Source organism: Archocentrus centrarchus, unplaced genomic scaffold, assembly GCF_007364275.1.
Source record: "Archocentrus centrarchus isolate MPI-CPG fArcCen1 unplaced genomic scaffold, fArcCen1 scaffold_26_ctg1, whole genome shotgun sequence".
In the NCBI taxonomy this organism is placed as follows: domain Eukaryota; kingdom Metazoa; phylum Chordata; class Actinopteri; order Cichliformes; family Cichlidae; genus Archocentrus; species Archocentrus centrarchus.
The window spans coordinates 1,240,853-1,259,018 of record NW_022060256.1 but is presented as its reverse complement, the minus strand read 5'-3'; the positions used below and the strand labels follow the sequence as shown (position 1 = coordinate 1,259,018).

General features: G+C 41.7%; 1 protein-coding gene across 1 annotated transcript in view; it reads left to right on the top strand.

Moving 5' to 3' along the window:
* Positions 1-18,166, top strand: part of abca2 (ATP-binding cassette, sub-family A (ABC1), member 2) — a 104,936-nt gene that overhangs the window by 26,936 nt on the left and 59,834 nt on the right. Inside the window, 8 exon segments of the mRNA XM_030723442.1 lie at positions 4,263-4,356; positions 5,458-5,460; positions 10,617-10,728; positions 11,838-12,001; positions 12,715-12,836; positions 13,257-13,370; positions 14,925-15,146; positions 16,102-16,472. Coding sequence (XP_030579302.1) covers positions 4,263-4,356; positions 5,458-5,460; positions 10,617-10,728; positions 11,838-12,001; positions 12,715-12,836; positions 13,257-13,370; positions 14,925-15,146; positions 16,102-16,472 — 1,202 coding nt within the window.

Below are 18,166 nucleotides of genomic sequence, written 5' to 3'. Positions count from 1 at the left end.
GGAGCAATGGAAGAAGGTGCCCTGGTCTGGTACACCTGGCACCAGGATGCGCTATGGGAAGAAGGCAAGCTGGTGGAGGCAGTGTGATGCTTTGGCCAATGTTCTGCTGGGAAACCTTCGGTCCTGCCATCCATGTGGATGTTACTTTGACGTGCATCTTTTCATGGAAACTTTTTTTCCTGAAAGCTGTAGCCTCTTTCAGCAGGATAAATAAATGGTGAAATAACGGCTTGGCTTTTGTTTACCTTAGTCCGTCTCTGCATGTCTGCATTTGGGTCCTCGTCTCCACAACACACCAACACATGACAAGCCCACCTTGGAGCTTACATGACCTAAAGGATTGGTTTCTAACATCTTGGTGCCAGGTACCACAGCACATCTTAGGGGGTCTAGCCAAGTCCAGGAAGCAAAAAGGACTCCAACACAATATTAGGCAGGTGGTCATAATATTATGCCAGATTGGTGTGTCTGTTGTAGTAGTAGTAGTAGTAGTAGTAATAATAATAATTGTTCATTAATTGAAATTGAGGTAAAATGTTAAATTAGTTGTGATTATGATTTGAGGTCATATTGCCCAGCCCCAATAAATACATTTTAGATTTATTTTAAGATTCTTTTAGATAGTGCAAAAAACCCCAACAACAACAAAACAATGTAGAAAACACAATATTTTTAGGTTCCCTGAGGTAGTGATGTGCTTCTGGTGACTTGACACCATAACTTCATTGCTGATCAAATACAAGTAGGCTGCCATGGCTTTTGTCTAGTTGCTGTCTAGATAATGTGGGACTTTAAGAGACCCGTAACACTCTTTAAACACAGTTTTGTTTGATAAGTCAGTTAAATTAACTCTATTAACATCACAGACAGGCAGGACTGTTAACATTTGCTGCCTATATCACACATTAATTAATGTTGTAATTTTATTAGCCATTGCTGCTACTTTACACTCTATATTTCCAACATAACAGTTAGATCAAATAACAAAAAACCAAGGCAAATAAAATTAATTTCAGAGAAGGTCATTCTCTTTGCCTTAGTGCTGCATCACAGTTATAATGACTCAAAGTGTGTGTGGGCACAATGTGAAAACATGCAAGAGCAAATCTTTGTGGCATGTTCTTTTTTTAGAAACATCACATGTTGTTTTGGGTGTTTTGGTGCTATATTTGTTTGTTGTTGGATACACCATATTTGTAATAGAGGATAGTAAAGGATGAATTCAGCTGATTAAAATTTGTCTTATTTATATACTTTTAAAACAGTGATACTACACATACGAGTCTGATGAGCCAAGAAACACAAACACAAACTAAAACTTTATCTGAGCCTGCCTATTTGTACAAAAAGCTAAGAATGTACATTCCCAAAATGTTGCTAATAATCCTTTGTGCTCAGCTACAGTAGAAGGTCAAAGACACAGCTGCAGGTGAACCTGTGCCAGACAGGCAACAGTTTTACTGTTCACTCCCAATTTCTACTCTAAATAAGCTGAAATGCCGCTTATTTAAGTGAGTATAATTTCTTATCACATTATCATAAGTTTAATTTTGATCATAATCGGTATTCGAATAAAATTATAAAATCATCACAATAGTAAATATATCAACATGTTCTAGCGCATTTAAAAAAATTGAAATATTTTTAGCCTTTTTTGTTTTATTTTGATGATTATGGCTTATAGCTCATACAAATTAGAAATCTAGTATTATTAGTTTCAAATTTTGCTCTCTGTCGCCTGCTCTGGCCCCTGGAATGCATTCAACTATGGTTGCTGGTGTCTCTAGCTTTATGTTTCTCAAAGAGTTGCTAGTAACCAGAGTTTGTTCCTTGGCAGGTGTGTTGCAGAGTGGGGAAAAACTATTTTAAATGTGGATGGGTTGGTGGCCCAACCGGTCACAGCAGATGACTGCCCCTCCCTGAGCCTGGTTCTGCTGGAGGTTTCTTCCTGTTAAAAGGGAGTTTTTCCTTCCCACTGTTGCCAAGTGCTGCTCATAGGGGGTCATTTTGACTGTTGGGTTTTCTTTGTATTATTGTAGGGTCTTTACCCACAATACAAAGTGCAACTGTTTGTTGTGATTTGGTGCTATATAAATAAAATTGAATTGAATTGAATGGTGTACTGGGGACTTCTGTTTAGGACTATGCTTCCTCCTCACAGTCACCCAGCCTGCCTGATTTCTCAGCTGCTTGAGATCTGCTGGGGGAGAGCTAACAGTGGCTAAGCTACCTTGGTCTGCACCGACTACAGAGGCCTGGCTAGCTACAGGATTTTCCGGGGTGCAGAGCTGGTCCACTTGTGTATCGGGTGACCTCTTGCTAATTGTGGAACTGTGGCGATAAAATTCTCACCCCAGCTCAGTGCAGCGCCAGCGATCATCCGCTGGCTAGAACACTACATGCCACATTGATGCAGCAATCCAGGTGCCTTTTGCTTTTGTTGCACATACATGAACTTGTAAGTGAGCATATGTCTATTTTGCAGATCTTTATATATTATATGCAGAGTAGTGAGGCAGATTTAATTCAATATGAATCTAAAAATAACAATAATTTGATGTACTAATGGGGAAATAAGCTAAAAATGGACTTGACTGGTGATCAGTCTGACTGCTGTTGATCCCTGAGATGATCATATACTGGCACAGCTCTTATGAGCTGGTGATACTTGCTGTTGGTTCTTTAATGTGAGCGGTCCCTTTTGCTTTACATATATTCATGGGCTCTATTGTTGATATAAAATATTAATTTGTGCTGTTTTAAAGAAAAATAGATCCACCAAGCTGAAGAGTCCGATGAGATCCTGGCCAGCAGTGACAGTGGCTTGGTGACTGTGGGGAATTGGACCTTTAACATGTACATTTGGTCATAAGGGAGCTGCAGAATCAGACACTCTGACAAAACGCTCTACTGTTTGTTATTCAAATCAGCCATTTACTTTTGTTCCCAAGACATGAAATGCAATGCAGAAATTTATCAAGAGCCCAGGAGTCCCCTTGATTGTGGTTTCTGGTTACGTTTGAATTACCTTATTTCTAGTATGTATTCAAAATTACCACAGTTATATATGGGAGTCCTATCAATTAAATGGATTTGATAATGTGAGCAGAGAGGTTTTTGTTTTGTGTGCCTGTGTGTCAGTGAACGCTTGTCTCTGTCTAAAAGGCCTGTTTGTCCTAACATTCACAGACAGAGCAACACACACCAGCTGTGTTTGTATATGTGGGCGTCCAAGACAGACGCACAAAGACATCATGGTTCCAATGGTTCTGTGTGGACAGTGTTACAAAAGGGCACTATGCTGTCATATTAAACACACATGATTCCTGGAAAGAATCAGTGCCCTCATGTGGCTTTGTCATCGCACAACTTTGTATTTGAATTCATCAAATGAAGTGCTCTGCAGCTGCTCGAGGTCCAGGTTGAATTCAGGAGTGTTAAAAGGGGAGAAGACAAGCAGGAAGTTGCCCTAAGAGCCAAAGAGGTTGTTTAAATGGACTTGAAAATATGCAGAGATTTTAATTTCTAAAGAAATGCATGGTGATCAGAATATAGAATCTGACCGTGAATCTTTGTTTTAAACTGTCCTCTCCTCTCCTCTCCTCTCCTCTCCTCTCCTCTCCTCTCCTCTCCTCTCCTCTCCTCTCTCTTGTGTTTAGAAGCAGGGTAGAATTATCTTGGTACCTTGTGGCATTGATCACTTGTATATTGCAACAGAATGTTGCAAACCTGTTCAAGTCAGTGTGCCTTTTATGTGTCTTTATAGCCCCACTGAGCAAATTAAATAAGCAGTAACACATATTTGCAAACACTGCAAGATGTGCCTTACCCATCCTGCTTCAGAGTGACTGCCACTATAGAAAGAGTTTGTAGGACAGCCAAGAGCAGATGTGCATGTCCAGCAGAATGGACATCATTCACACTGACTCACTGATGCAATAGATTGATATGTGGCAGTAACCAAACTCTACAAATCCCAGGAATTTGATTCTGTTCATGTGGATGTGATGCTACAACCACATGAACAGAACTTTCTGGGATTTCTTTACCTGGATGATTAAACATACATCAAGACAAACTCTACAAAGTCTGATCACATCATGATCCATGCGCTAGGAGATGGGAAGTGACAAGGAGTGTGTCATGGTAAAGAACCATGACTGAGGATCACTGAGCTGGAACTGGGCTTGGCTTTGGCCAAGTTTAATTGAAAATGCAGTGCAAAAATAATACTGTAAATTTTCTTTCTCTGTCTAATGCAGTGGGTGCTGGCCTTTGAGATCTTCATCCCACTTGTCCTTTTCTTCATCCTTCTGGGTCTGAGGCAGAAGAAGCCAGCAATTCCTGTCAAGGAAGGTAAGTGGAGTATTTGAAAGCTGTATATGTAGCTGGTCTCTAGCCATATACATAAAACATGATTCGGGTGGAAAGGTGATGCCCGTCTCAGCCACTGTATTCAAGATGGCGGGGCAACATGGAGGCCTCCACACACCCGCTCTCATGCCTGTGTATTTTTAATGGTTTAATTTTAAGCTTTGTTGGAAGATGCAATTACACACTAATCACTGTATATCTATGAGTACGGCATTCTTTTTTCTATTAAATTAACTTAGAAAAACAAGTATATTTGATATTATTTATTCATTTTTAAAAACATAGTTTTCTCATGCACATACTCGCCCCTGCTTCTCAACTGTGGCAGCAGGTCTTGTACCTCACTGCTTTTCAAAGGTAAAACATGTAACATGAAATCACTTTTACTAAATAAAAAAAGTTGGAACCAGCTGTACACCACAGGATTTGCCAGACACTGGCAGTTACACGCAGTACCACATTTACATACCAACAACTCATGCGTCCCTTGATCCTTTGTTCTCTCCTCAACTTGATCCACCTCAAAAATATGATGCGAGGTCAGCTTTTGCAGCATTTGGCTTAGCGGTCATCAACACTGATGAGGACAACCCAGCTTTCATAAGGGAGGGAGGGTGGAGGAGATGGGTGGTGGCACAATGGTGGTCTACCTGTAAGTCATACAGCAGTTATGTTACAGTATTCTGTCCACTCATATCATGCATTCTAAACAGGCAAATGCATACTTTTGCTAATCTGCTGCTGTTTGCAAATATGCAATTTGCCCTCCACCATGTACTGCAGTTTGTCTTTAGTTCACCTTTTAGTGTTGTGGTGCTCTGTTGTTAGCTGAGTTTTCATGTTTAAGTACTAACTGTTGCTTGTAGCCATTGTAGCACCCGGTGTATTTTGATGCTTTTTGACATTTATTCTTTTGCTTTACCTTTCTTTCTTTCTTTCTTTTTTGCTTTTCTTTCTTTCTTTCTTCTCTCTCTCTCTCTCTCTCTCTCTCTCTCTCTCTCTCTCTCTCTCTCTCTCACTCTCTCTCTCTCTCATGTTCTTTTCTCTGCATGATGCATGTTCTCAACATGTTGGATGGACCAGTGTGTAAGTGTCATCATCACTTTGTTTTTATCCTGACTCCAGATCCAGGCTGGTAAAATACACTAATAAGAAAAATCTTGATCTGGTGTTAGTTGAACGGGGATGTGTTAGTCGTCTGTTTGGGGGTGCTGTGTTTTTGTGTGTGTGTTGGAAAACTAAGATCCATCCAAAACCCAGAATTTTTTAGTCACTCAACAGGTTACAGAATTTCGTTCACCTTGGAGATTGGAATTGATAAAATTGTTGATGTGTTAGGCCAGTGTGGAGTAACAATGAGAGGTTTCTTCACTGAACTTACTGATGTATTAAAAAGATATACTTTATATACTGTATATACACAGTATATATGGTGCAGCTATATAAAGATGCTGTCATGGCTGCTTAACAAAAGCGTTATATTTTTGGTTCTTTAACCATCACTTACTTGTCCAAGATTTGGCAGCATATCTCTGAACACTAAATTTAAATCAGGCTGCCAGTTACAGTAGTCTTTTTGTGTGGTGATCTTAAGCTGCATCCTTAAAGTTGATGTTGGATACAAAGTCATGAAACTGATTCATGTTTTAACCGTGAATGGTGCATTTTAAATACAGCAACAATGAGAAAGAAGTTTGTGCAAGGCCTCCTTTTTTGTCAGAATTTGCACCACGGAATAAAAAAAATGAACAGGTGGTCACATTTGATGCACATTAAGTGTGTTAGTAAATGTATAATCATGTTTCATAAAGGAAATAAACACAAACACTGACATGCAGAGGTTTTAGACTGAAAATGCACATTTGGCGATCCATTAATTATGGTGTAACAAGCATGTCAGTGGGTTCCCCAACACACACACAGGCTGCAGTGTTTGATTTTTGTATTTTTCACATTGGCACTGTACCCATACAGTCACTTATCTCACTCCAGTGCATGACTCCAGCTCCTCACTGCTCTCCTCATGCCACCCACACCCAGTCCCAGCATCCTCCTGCATAAAAAGGAAAGTCACAATCAGCTGATGTTGGCCAGCTGACCCAGCCAGCCTCCCCTTATGCTGCCCCCTGAATCTACTGCACCACTCCCCCCCTGCAGCTGAGCCACAAACCACACCCTGCAACCACATACATCCATTGCCCGACTTAGACGGGATGGCTCACAAGAAAGGAAGTCGTTAAGGCCATCTGTGTCCTCAGCCTATGAATCGCCTTGAATTTTTATGGTTGCATGCCTAGGTACCAACAGGTGATCCGGACATTGGCATTTTCATGCACAGAGTAAATAAGCATCTCAGGAGGGATTAGCGGAGAGAGGGACCTGCTCACCGGGTCATCAAGGACTCCTTTTCCACTGTGCTGTAGCGAGTCTCACACTCAGTTTCTGGCAGTTGACCCCTCTTACCCACTGGGACAAAACGGCCCCCAGCCTTCTGCTCGAAGCATCAGTCTGCAGAATAAAAGGGAGGGAAAAGTTAAGAGTGTGGAGCAGAGATTCCCCACACTATATACGCACTGCTTTCTATAGCCCATCCAGCCCGTTTACCCATTTCCACTTCATCTTTTATAAAGGGTGGCCTTGATTGTGAGTGGGGACACCCACTGTTGGAGGAAGGATGACAGCTCCGCCAGAGGGAGGAGAGAGAGAGAGAGAACAGAACACACACACATGCATGCACACACAGTGCAACAGCTGTAATAGGTTTATTGTGTTGCATAATCCACTAGAACTAAAACAAAACAATATCCCGGTGCACTTATGTTTAATTTCCACTGGCACCACAGGATATTTGTGAATATCACCATTTACACACTTAATCTCCACCCATTCTGCCTCCAACAGCACCCCAGGTCGAATCAGGGTTTGGTGGACCAGGGCCTGTTAGCAGCCCGGGTCCACCATAGCCTGCTGTATACCCTCTTGGCACCTTACTGGAATGCTGTATGTCCCTGCCACACTGGGGGAAGGTATCGGAAGGCTGGCAACATGGAACACCTGTCCTACCCCCATCAATGGACACCCATACTTCCAGCACTTCTGCCCCAGTGTTGGCACAGCTTCCAGTGGTTGGGGAGCAGCGCCCATAGCCGTTGGGACCTGAAAAGGGAGAGCAGATGATAAGGGAATAGTTTGTGTGTGTGTGTACGCGCATCAGCAGTTGCTCCATGGTTGATGTGGGGCCACTAAAAGTAGTGTGCCACAAGGTGGTTCACAGCCACATCCATTCTGTCTGCTGGTGGCAGCAGACCCATTCTGCCGTCCTTGCCAGGAACCCCTTCCGTGTCCGTTCGAGAGCTGCGGCGGCGGTGGTGGTCCTCCAGGAAAAGGCCCAGTCGATTCAACACTGCCCTCTGGATGTGCTGCCCCGTGGCACTGGCGGCAGACTCAGAGCCACCATCTGTGCCTGCCCGGACAGAAAGGCAGCCGTTGCACTGCCCACTCGGCACCCTGGCCATCCATACACCACTGCCGTGGCCCTGAATATATCCAAAAAATACTGGGAGTCATCTGCCTCACCCCATTTTATGCAACACGATGACCGACGGTGGCTGAACAGTGGACCTAGACTGAGCTACCAGATTGTCCAGCACCTGTGTGTGCTGCTCAGCCTGGGCCTGCAAGCCTCAAGCGGTAAGAGCTGTACTGTCGCCTGCTCTCGGTGCATAGCTGCCAGTTCAGCTACTATTTGTCCCAGTGCCTGTGTTGGTTGTGGGTTCCCCAACACACACACACACGGGCTTCAACATTTGATTTCAGTAAACCGGTATATTTTTCATACTGGTGCTGTAGCTGTACAGTCAATTGTCTCACTCCTTTGTGGGACTCCAGCTTCCTCGCCTCTCACTGGCTTCCTCCTGCCATCCACACCCAGTCCCAGCACCCTACTGCATAAAAAGGAAAGTCACAATCAGCTGATGTTGGCCAGCTGACCCAGCCAGCCTCCTCTGATGATGCCCCCCTGTATCCACTGCATCACTCCTCCCCTGCAGCTGAGCCACAAACCACACCCTGCCACCACATATGGATATAAGATAGAACTGCAAGAGAGTGGGTTAATGAACTCAGCACAGACTAGAACAGTTAGCAAACTGTGAGTGCAGAATGTGTCTGACGGCCTACAGTAACTGCAGTCTCCAGCAGTATGAGTTCAGTTTTGTATTAGCATAGTAGACGCTAACAAGTCAAATACCAATTACAGTTCTAATTTGACTAAATTTAAAATTTCTGAAGTAAGCAATGACTACAGTGGAAGAAACCCTTTCTCAGTTGTTACTTTACATCTGTATGCTGATTTTTTTTTTCCCACTTTGTAAGATGCAAAGTGGGGAAAAAACAATCAAAAAAACCCAACCAAAGATGTTCTGTCTTCATGATCATAAGCTGGTTCGTCCTTTTGTTTAATGAACTGCTGAAGGACTGAATTTTCTGGGTTTTAACTGAGTTTGTGCACTCCGGTAAAAATGCTTATCTACCTTTTTTCTGTTCCACTCAGTCCTGATGCACCGTGTTAGTGTGCTTACTCAGTGCCACCATCACCTCACTAGCACCATGTTGCAAACTGCTGGCTCCCAAACACAGAGGAGCATACTTCTATTATTATCCTGTGGATACTTACTGTATGAGAAGTAACCTAATCCATCAACAGAACTAACAAATAATTATATTATTACTTTGCTGAGTCTTCTCACACTGTTGAATGCATTGACTAATTTCATGGTGCACTCAGTACCTTTGTGGCTGTGTTTCTCTGTTTGGATGTTTTTGTGTATTTGACCAGGGCTATGAAAACATAATTAATAAAAATTAATTAATAAGTTGCTGTTCAGTACATGATAGCCTGTTGTATGAAACAGAATTATGTACTTAACACTGTCTCTCACTCTAACACCTGGACTTCATGACTTTTATTTTCAGTGTGGTGATCAGAGAGGACAGATGTCAATGAGCTGAGGACTGAATTTACCTACTTTTTTTCCAAATTAGCAATGACTTTATCCAATGTGGAATCATCGCAAAATAACTGATGGCCAATAAAATAATTCAATATACTAAGTGTCTTGACTGTGGCATTTAAAGAAAATATTGGCTTGACTTTATTGTAGGTTTCCTAAGGCATGTGAGTCTGCTGAGGCCTTGTGTTGCCCCTGTGATCTCCAGACAACCTGTGGTGGGGGGTTGTGGACTGGCAGTTAAAAACAATCGCTAGTTTAGGTGAAACCCTACCAAACACCTTAGGTTCCACACCAAGCCCACCACTTGTTCCATTAATGTTTCATTTGAATTACACTGCTCCACAAAAAAAAAAAAAAAAAAAAAAATTTGCTACAGGGAACTTCACACCAGCTCGTGATCTAGTTGTTTTTTTGTTTGTTTTTAACACTGATTTCAGATATGAAATTCTATTTCAGCTCGTATGTCAAGTTTTAGAGATACACATCATTGACATTTTAACACTTTTGAATATCAGTATAATATGTCAACATAATGTCTGTGTTTTAAAACAGTTTTGGTGGGAAATAGTTAATTTAAAACCATTAATTGCCCAGAACTATGTAACCCTTCAAAGTTCCAGATGTACTAATGCAGCTTTCTCATTCCCCATGTCTAGGAAAGGCATAGCTGGACAATATAGATTATATGAGAGAGAGAGAGAGCCAGAGGACAATGGGAAGTGTTTTTGTGGGCAGGATGAACAGGATCCACACTCACACGAGTGTAGTTACCATGGAAACGTGGGGCAGCTATCAGGAACCGAGGCTTCGGTTATCACTGGTTGCGAGTGGGTCCAGCCGGCTTTTATGGACAGAAGTGGAAAAAATATCAGGCTGTTTTTTTTTTTCATGACAAAATGATGAAAGGCCTTCATATTCGGCATTGACATATGGGAGCCTCTCTGGCCATTAACTGCTGTGCTTCCGGTCAGGTTGCCTGCCGGACATCTTTCTTCCTTTCCAGATCTAACCCAGTCTCTCTCTACACTTTTTCATTCTCATTGTTCTGTTTGGTCCTCTGATTTTCTCTACATGGCAAACCAACCCTTCATTTATTTCTTTTGTTTCTTCTTGTCACCCTTCTCCCTTTCACCATCTCTGCCACAACCTTTTCCTTTTTCTGTGGCTTTGTCTTTTTCTCTTTTTGTCCCTCCTCTCCCATTTTTTTTTCTCCCCCTCCTTCATGTCCAGCCTTTTACAGTGCTGCTCCACTCACCTCGGCTGGCATCATTCCGATCATGCAGTCACTCTGCCCAGATGGACAGAGGGATGAATTTGGTTTCCTGCAGTATAAGAACTCCACGTGAGTAGATCTTATCAGCAATCACTTGTTCTTTTTGCTGATTTGTTTTATTTCTGTGAAAAAGTTCAGGTCAGACTATGAATGTGTTCATTGTTTCTCTAGCACACTGAGGTACAAATCTTATTTGTTTGATGGTCTCTGACCGCCTTCTAGCTAGTCCAAGCGCCTCTCATTTCCCAGCACTGAAACTTTATTCCTATAGCTTCTTGGGGATTCTGGTGCTGTGCAGTAAAAGTGTTATTTTTAAACAATGCTCAAAAAATTAAAGGAACATGATTTTTCAGAGTATAGCATCAAGTCAGTTAAACTCCTTGTCATGGTCTTGGGACTCAGTGTTTTCTGTTTTCTGACTTTCAGATTCTGTTTTGTTGGTGTTTGCTTGAATTCTGAGTTCTGCTCTGTGTCGTGGTTTTTGCATGTCGTTCCTGCCTCCCTGTGTTCCCTCTGTGTGCCCGACTCCCTGATGTTTCTGTCTGGTTTCTGTGTCAAGTTTAAGTGTCTTAGTTCTTAGTCTTGGTCACTCTATTTAGTAATTTCCTGTTTTACTTTGACAGTCCATTGTATCTTGTGCTCTGTAGTCAGCTGTTTTCGCTAGTGTGTCCAATCCCTCTGATTACCTAGTGTGTATTTATTGTGTGCATTTCCCTTTGTTCTCTGTCGCATCCTCTGCCTACTGTGTGCTCTCCCATCTGTGTTAATCCTGGATCCACTGAGTTTTGTAATTTGTTCTGCTGGCCCCGTCCTGCTCTGTCTTGTGTTGTCAGCAAATAAAGCTAATGTTAAATTAAGTTCTGTCTGAGTCCTGCTTTGAGCTCCTCAAACCTGCCTGCCACAGCGTTCTTCATGGCACTTCAGGGATATTGATCTGGTCAGTTAAGTAGCAGAGGGGGTTGTTAATCAGTATGGAATCAGGAATGGTTTTACAGACTCTGGTTTTATGTGCAGAGACTAATTAAACAACATATTAAATGCCACGTGTGCTTCATCATACGGTATGTGGAGAATAGGTCCTGTCATTGAATACTGCCTATAGAAGAAAAAGGACAAACAGAGACCGTTTTTATTCTTTTGAGTTGTGTGAATGTTTCGTGTCTGATTCTCCCTCTCAGTGTGACCCAGCTGCTGGAGCGGATCAGTGAAGTGGTTGAACAGAACCGACTCTTCATGTCTGACCGACCAGGTTTGGGTCAAGAGCTGGAGACCTTACAGCAGCACTTGGAGAGTCTCAGCTCCACCCCTTTACAGCATGACTACAACTTCAACAACAGCCAAGGTGCGAAGTCCTGCCATGCTAAATCCAATGTGACAGTTGCTTTGTGGAAGATCTGTGATGATCACTTCATGTTCTCATTTGTCATGTGCACAACACAATTTCAGAAAGCACACCCCCGTTCTAAATTTAATTTTGAGAAGAGGGCGAAGTGGCAGGGAGCCAAATCTGGCATATTGGATGGGTGGTGAGCAGTGATTATGTTGTTTTTGGGGTTTTTTTGTGTGTGTGTGTTGTGAGTTGGTGCATAATCCTGCACTGGGACAGGCCACAGATCATGTTTTCTGTACTGAAGGTTTTGTCCCAGTGATCCTCAAAATGAAGGATAAGTCAGTCAGGTCCACATTAAAAATGTCAACATATGAAAAGTGGTCATGAAATTGATCCAAATATAGCAAGAGAACTAGGAGCAGTATGTTGGTGTTTGAGAAGAAGTTTAAATCAGGTATAGTTTTTGTTTCCTATGAGCACAGTGGTAGAACGTCTTGCTCACACCTCATACATGTATACAGGTTCTTTTTTAAACTCATCAAAACTCTTATTTTGATGAATGTAGTCCACTTAGAACTATTTAAATCATTGTGTGTTTCTGTGATATGTCTCTTATTTGGTTGTTTGTGTGTGTGTGTGTGTGTGTGTGTGTGTGTGTGTGTGTGTGTGTGTGTGTGTGTGTGTGTGTGTGTGTGTGTGTGTGTGTGTGTGTGTGTTGGATGCAGGCTTCACCTTGGCCAGTGTGTTGAAGAATGAATCAGTTTTCCAGCAGTTCCTGATCAAGAACCTTTCACTGTCTGACTCTACAGCCAACCTTCTGCTCAGCACTCCAGTGAGCCTCAGAGAGGTGACTCAGCATCACTAACATATTCAAACCACTTCACTGGTCTGTTCAGGTTTTTCAGTTTGTCTCAGCTCAGTTAAGTTTAGGTAAACTGCTGTTATTTTATAATATGTTTCGGTGTATTTGTTTTCCCCCAGATGTTGTAATAGTAAACTTTCCCATGACAAAATCCTTTAGCATGTTAGGATGTTTTAAATTTGTTCATCTCTTGTTAATAGCAACCATCTCCCAAAAAATAAAGACATGGTTTCAAATCCTATTGACATGCTCTGACATAACCTTAAACGGGTTATTCATACTCGAAAACCCTTCATACTCAAAACCCCTCCTTTAATTATTATAATGGGCCAAAATTCCTCCACATCGATGTGAAAAACTCATTGCGTGCGTGCGTGCGTGCGTGTGTGTGTGTCTGTCCTGTAGGTTTACAGCCTTATATTCGGTACATCTCTCAGAGATGGTGGAGGGGCCCACAGTTGGATTCAAGCGGCAAAGGACACCAAGCAAAAACCTAAAGACAAAATCCTTCATTTGGAAGTAAGTTTATACACACACACACACACACACACACACACAATGTGTAATATAAAACAAGACATAACAGTAATGAGCATAAAGCTAGCAGCTCATCAGTTTCTTTGTCTATGCTCCATTAGTTTTTTTCTAATCACATACATTTTAAATAAATACTCCTGCTCCTAAACCTCAGACATTTAAGAAAGATATTTGTAAATACTGTGGCTCAGGAGGATGGGTCAAAATTCAACTTGAATGTGTATTAATGTCTTGATGCTTGAGATATTATGCATATTATCTATGCATACAAACCAAATAGAAAATATGCACAATATCAGATGCTTATGCTTATTTTCTGTTGGGTTTGTGGTGATAATTTTTAATTTTATAATATTTATAATTTAATAATTTGTTTTTGTTTCGTTTCAGTTTTGTTAGGCAATGATTTTTCTGAATTATGCCAGGGCAATATGTATGACTTGTAGATTTTCAGCAATTTTTTTCTATGTGAAATGTGGTTCTGATTGGATGTTACCGTTGGTCATGGTCATGTGACCTATCACAGGTGACTTAAGATGGTGCCTACTGATGTCTCATTGTCTGATGATGATACTATAATATACTATTAGATGTAATAAATAAGGATATTGGAGTTCTGCATTGTGCAAACCATCAATTCCTTTCTACAGTTTTATATTTTTTCGGCTCTGCACCTGCCCCACATGGTGGTGAGGATGTGTGTGGATTGTTTGCCTGTTTTTGGAGACAAAATGTACAACACCTTGTAAATTTCTATCACAACAAAGCCTCAAATACCGTAATGATAAACTCTTTCTGTTTCATAGCATTTTGTCTTCTACAGTTCTCTCAAATACTGTTCTGTGCTTTGCTGGCGTAAAATCCAATGGGAAACCTTGCATGAACCACATCATGCAGAGTGATTCAGGCTATGGCTAAATGGCTAATACCATTTGAGATAGTATCTTTAACTTTCGATTTGACCAGTCAGAAAGCCATTGCAGATAACAGTTCTGATTAGTCATGATATGATTACTATTTTTCAGCAAGGCATTGTGGATATTTCTCATAGTAATTCCAGATGGTGGAATTTGGTTTAATAGCTATAAAACAGGTTGTCATGTGTTCTGTGTTTGTTTAGCCAGAGGAACACAGAAATATATAATGCCAAAATTTAACTTTTCATTATTTTTAAAATATTTACCAAAATATTTTCCTGAAGGCTTTATTAAAGTTTTTTTTATTCTCAGTCAATGTAGTGTACTGAAAACATAAACAAAAAGAAAAAAATCAATTAGACAAATGGCAAAGCTAGGTGGTTGGACATGCTGATGTGCTCTTTTTCTACTTTAAAATGCATAATAATCAATTCAAGCTGCTTAAAATATTGACAAAAGTTTTAAGAAATGAGTTTATCATGCATTTTAATCAGAAGGTAGAGGCTCATGTTAAAGGTCTTAGTGCTCTGTATGCAGCAGGCTTGTAGATTTAACCCCCTGGGGTGTGAGGACCGTTAGACACTGACATGATCAGTTGAATTGTTTCTTTTGTTCACAGGGTGTCCTCCTTACTGGATCCATGCTCGAGGTGCTCACTTGTGGGGACAGTGGGGCCACTGAGCTCAGTCAGATCCTGCTGGTACCTGAGAAGCAGAGACCAGTGATGCAGGCCTATCGCAGCGCTGTATGCAGTGAAGGGGGGGGGCAAAGGTCAGAGCGCTTCAGGCAGCTGAGCCTTGAGCTGAGAGAGCAAATCAACATGCAGAGTGTCACTGAGAAGGTACAGTGGAAACCTTTGCTATAGAGCTGCTGAAACGACAGATACTTTGTTAATTTAACAACAGTTAAAACAGTTGGTAGCTTATGTCCATAACAATTTTTTAATTTTATTTTAAATAGCAATTCTTCATGTCCAGTAGAGCCATTAAGCTCAGAAAGATTTTTTTTCTCTCAGTGATGATGTGCTAACCCAGAAAGTGTGTGTGTGTGTGTGTGTGTGTGTAAAATAAATACATTTTTACATATGTGTATATAAACAATGTTGTTATCAATGTTATTGTTTGTATTGTTCTAATCTTTATTAAAACAAATGGCTGTTTTGTTTTTTGTTTTTTTCCCCTGTGGTATCAAAAATGTATTGAGTGTTTTCCTGGGTATTTGTATCGACTCCCAGTCAGCAGCAGGTTTACGTGGCAGGCAGCAGTAACTGGATGTTGATGCCTGTTATTGTATGAACTCTGAGCAAGATTGCATTGGCTGGATTATCAACACGGTGAAGCCAGCATCATTGCAATAATACTCAGGTTTACTTCATGTAATTTTAGGTCTGTGTATTGTAAATTGATTTATTGCAAATTTGGGAATCTTCTGCAGTACGATAGAATGTTAGCCCAAAAGATTTTGATTTATTAAGTGTAGCAAGGTCACCACCTAATTAGCATCAAGAATCAACACTTATATTTGAACCTGAACAGCAATCTTTTGAAATGAATTTCACGGCACGTACCTGTGTTTACCTGATGTTGCTGTGAAACATTTAGATGAAATTGTCTTGAATCTCTTGCCATGAATTCATTCATCATATGAATAGCAGGAAAGTTTGGAGCAGATTGCAGTTGTGTCAGTTTTCAGGCAGCTTTACTGTTTAGTTTGAGGAAAAATGTGCACTGACATTGGAAAACATGCTGCAGGCATCATGTAATCTGCCCATCCTCTCGTCCTCTGCTTTCATCCAGCTCCATCTGCAGCCTGGCTCTTTGCTTCCTCTCTCTCAGTCTAACCTTGGGGCTCTGTTGAAGGACCTGGCTGATGTAGAAAGGCTTCTAAAAGATGTGGATTTGCTTTCTGGTCTGGCTCGCCTGCTGCCCAAAGGAGCCTGTTCTGGTCGAACTCCAGTATCCCCTGCAAACACGACGTGGCCCCTTAATACCACCACATGGGGCCCCAACACAACCGACATTCCTGGAGAGGGGGACGAAGGAGCAGGGGGAGGTGGTGGAGCAGGAGGTGGGAAAGGGAAGACGGGAACAGAGAATCCTCATTCTCAGTTTTCAGCGTTTGTACAGCTATGGGCTGGACTGCAGCCCATTCTGTGTGGGAATAACAGGTGGGTAAGACAAAAGAAGAGATCTAAAAATGAATCACTGGCTTTAGTTGTGGGAAGAATATTTTTCTCATGTTGTTTTGAAGAAAATGAACAGACATGTACAGAAGTACATGCATATTTTTATTATTCTTATTACAAATGCTTCACTTAAACAGGCATCCAGATGATACCACAGATTTTATCTTTATATGAACTCCTCAGCTTCCTAATGTAGTAAAGTTTCAGCACATAAATGACAATAAATGTTAAAAACTTAACTGGGCAGCAAAGAAAGACAAAACCTGGATATCAACATGAGCAAGAATCTCAATACTTGTGTTTGTGAAAAGTGAAACAAAAAAGAGGACTTGTAAATATAAAGACAGCAAACTGTGAAATTAGAAGACTGTTCAGTAAATTTGGACCTACGGCGGAGGGCACAGATGGCTGTATCAAACGGACTTGGCCTGGAAAGAGTTGTGAATCCTAAAATGATGGGGCAATCAAAGACGAATAGTAACTGGGTTAATGATGGGATTTTAAAGGGAACAATTAAGTTCAGAGACAGTTTCTTAGATTGTGTGTGTAAATGAATATTCTTGGTCGATGACCAAACTTTCTGACCTGGGATGCACTTGGATGTGTTGTTTTGAGTAGAGCTGCCCACATAGCTCTCCACAGGAAGCTGCAGAGATTCAGATACAGTTGGACTGAGGGAACACTCATATCAGCATCCTGGGATGGAAACAGGAGGGGGCTGACACCCCAAAAAGGCCTCGGAAGGAGACAGACCTGTAGCCGAGGATGTCAGGCTGTTGTGGGCATACACAACCCACGCTGGGTGGGAACTCCAGGTGGTCTTGTTGAAAGAAATCATGCAGCAAAGCACTGTCTCCAGCTCCCGATTAAGCCGTTCCGTCTGTTCGTTTGTCTGAGGGTGAAAGACAAACTAAGCTGTGCACCGATTGAAGAACAGAACTCTTTCCAGACTCGGGATATGAACTGTGGGCCACGGACTGAGACAATGTCCACAGGGATGCCATGAAGTCGAAATGCTCTGTTAGCAGCTGGGCTGTCTTGGGGTCATGGGAAGTTTGGGAAGAGCGACTCAGTGTGCTGCGTTGGAGAAGGGGTCAATAACAGAGAGTCAGAAGCATCCACCTTGATGATAAATGGGTCAATAACAGTCATAATAGTGGTGTTACCTGAGGATTATGGTAATCCAGTGATGAAATCCAGGGAGATATGAGATCACAGTTGTCCAGGAACAAGCAACGGTCTAAGCAGTCCAGTCAGCGGAGCGCTGGGGGTTTTATTCTGCACACAGACAGTACAAGCTCCCACATACTCCCATATCTTTGAGCAGAGATGGCCACCAAAACAAGATATATTGTAGTTACAGTTTAGTGAATACCAGGCTGACAGGTGAACTTTTACCCCAGAATCAGAAGCATCCACCTCGACAATAAATGGGAACACGGTGGGCATGATGACAAACAGTTCCTTGTGGCAGTTCAAAGTTTCCTGGGCCGAGGCGTTCCACTGGAAGGGCTTTTTGGGAGAGGTTAAACTGGTTAAGGGAGAAAAAATCCTGCTTTAGTTTTTGATGAATCGGCTGTAAAAGTTAACAAACTCCAAGAAACTCTGCAGCCGTTTCCTTGTGGAGGGAACTGGCCAATTGAGTACTCCCTCCACTTTGGCTGGATCTGCCTGGA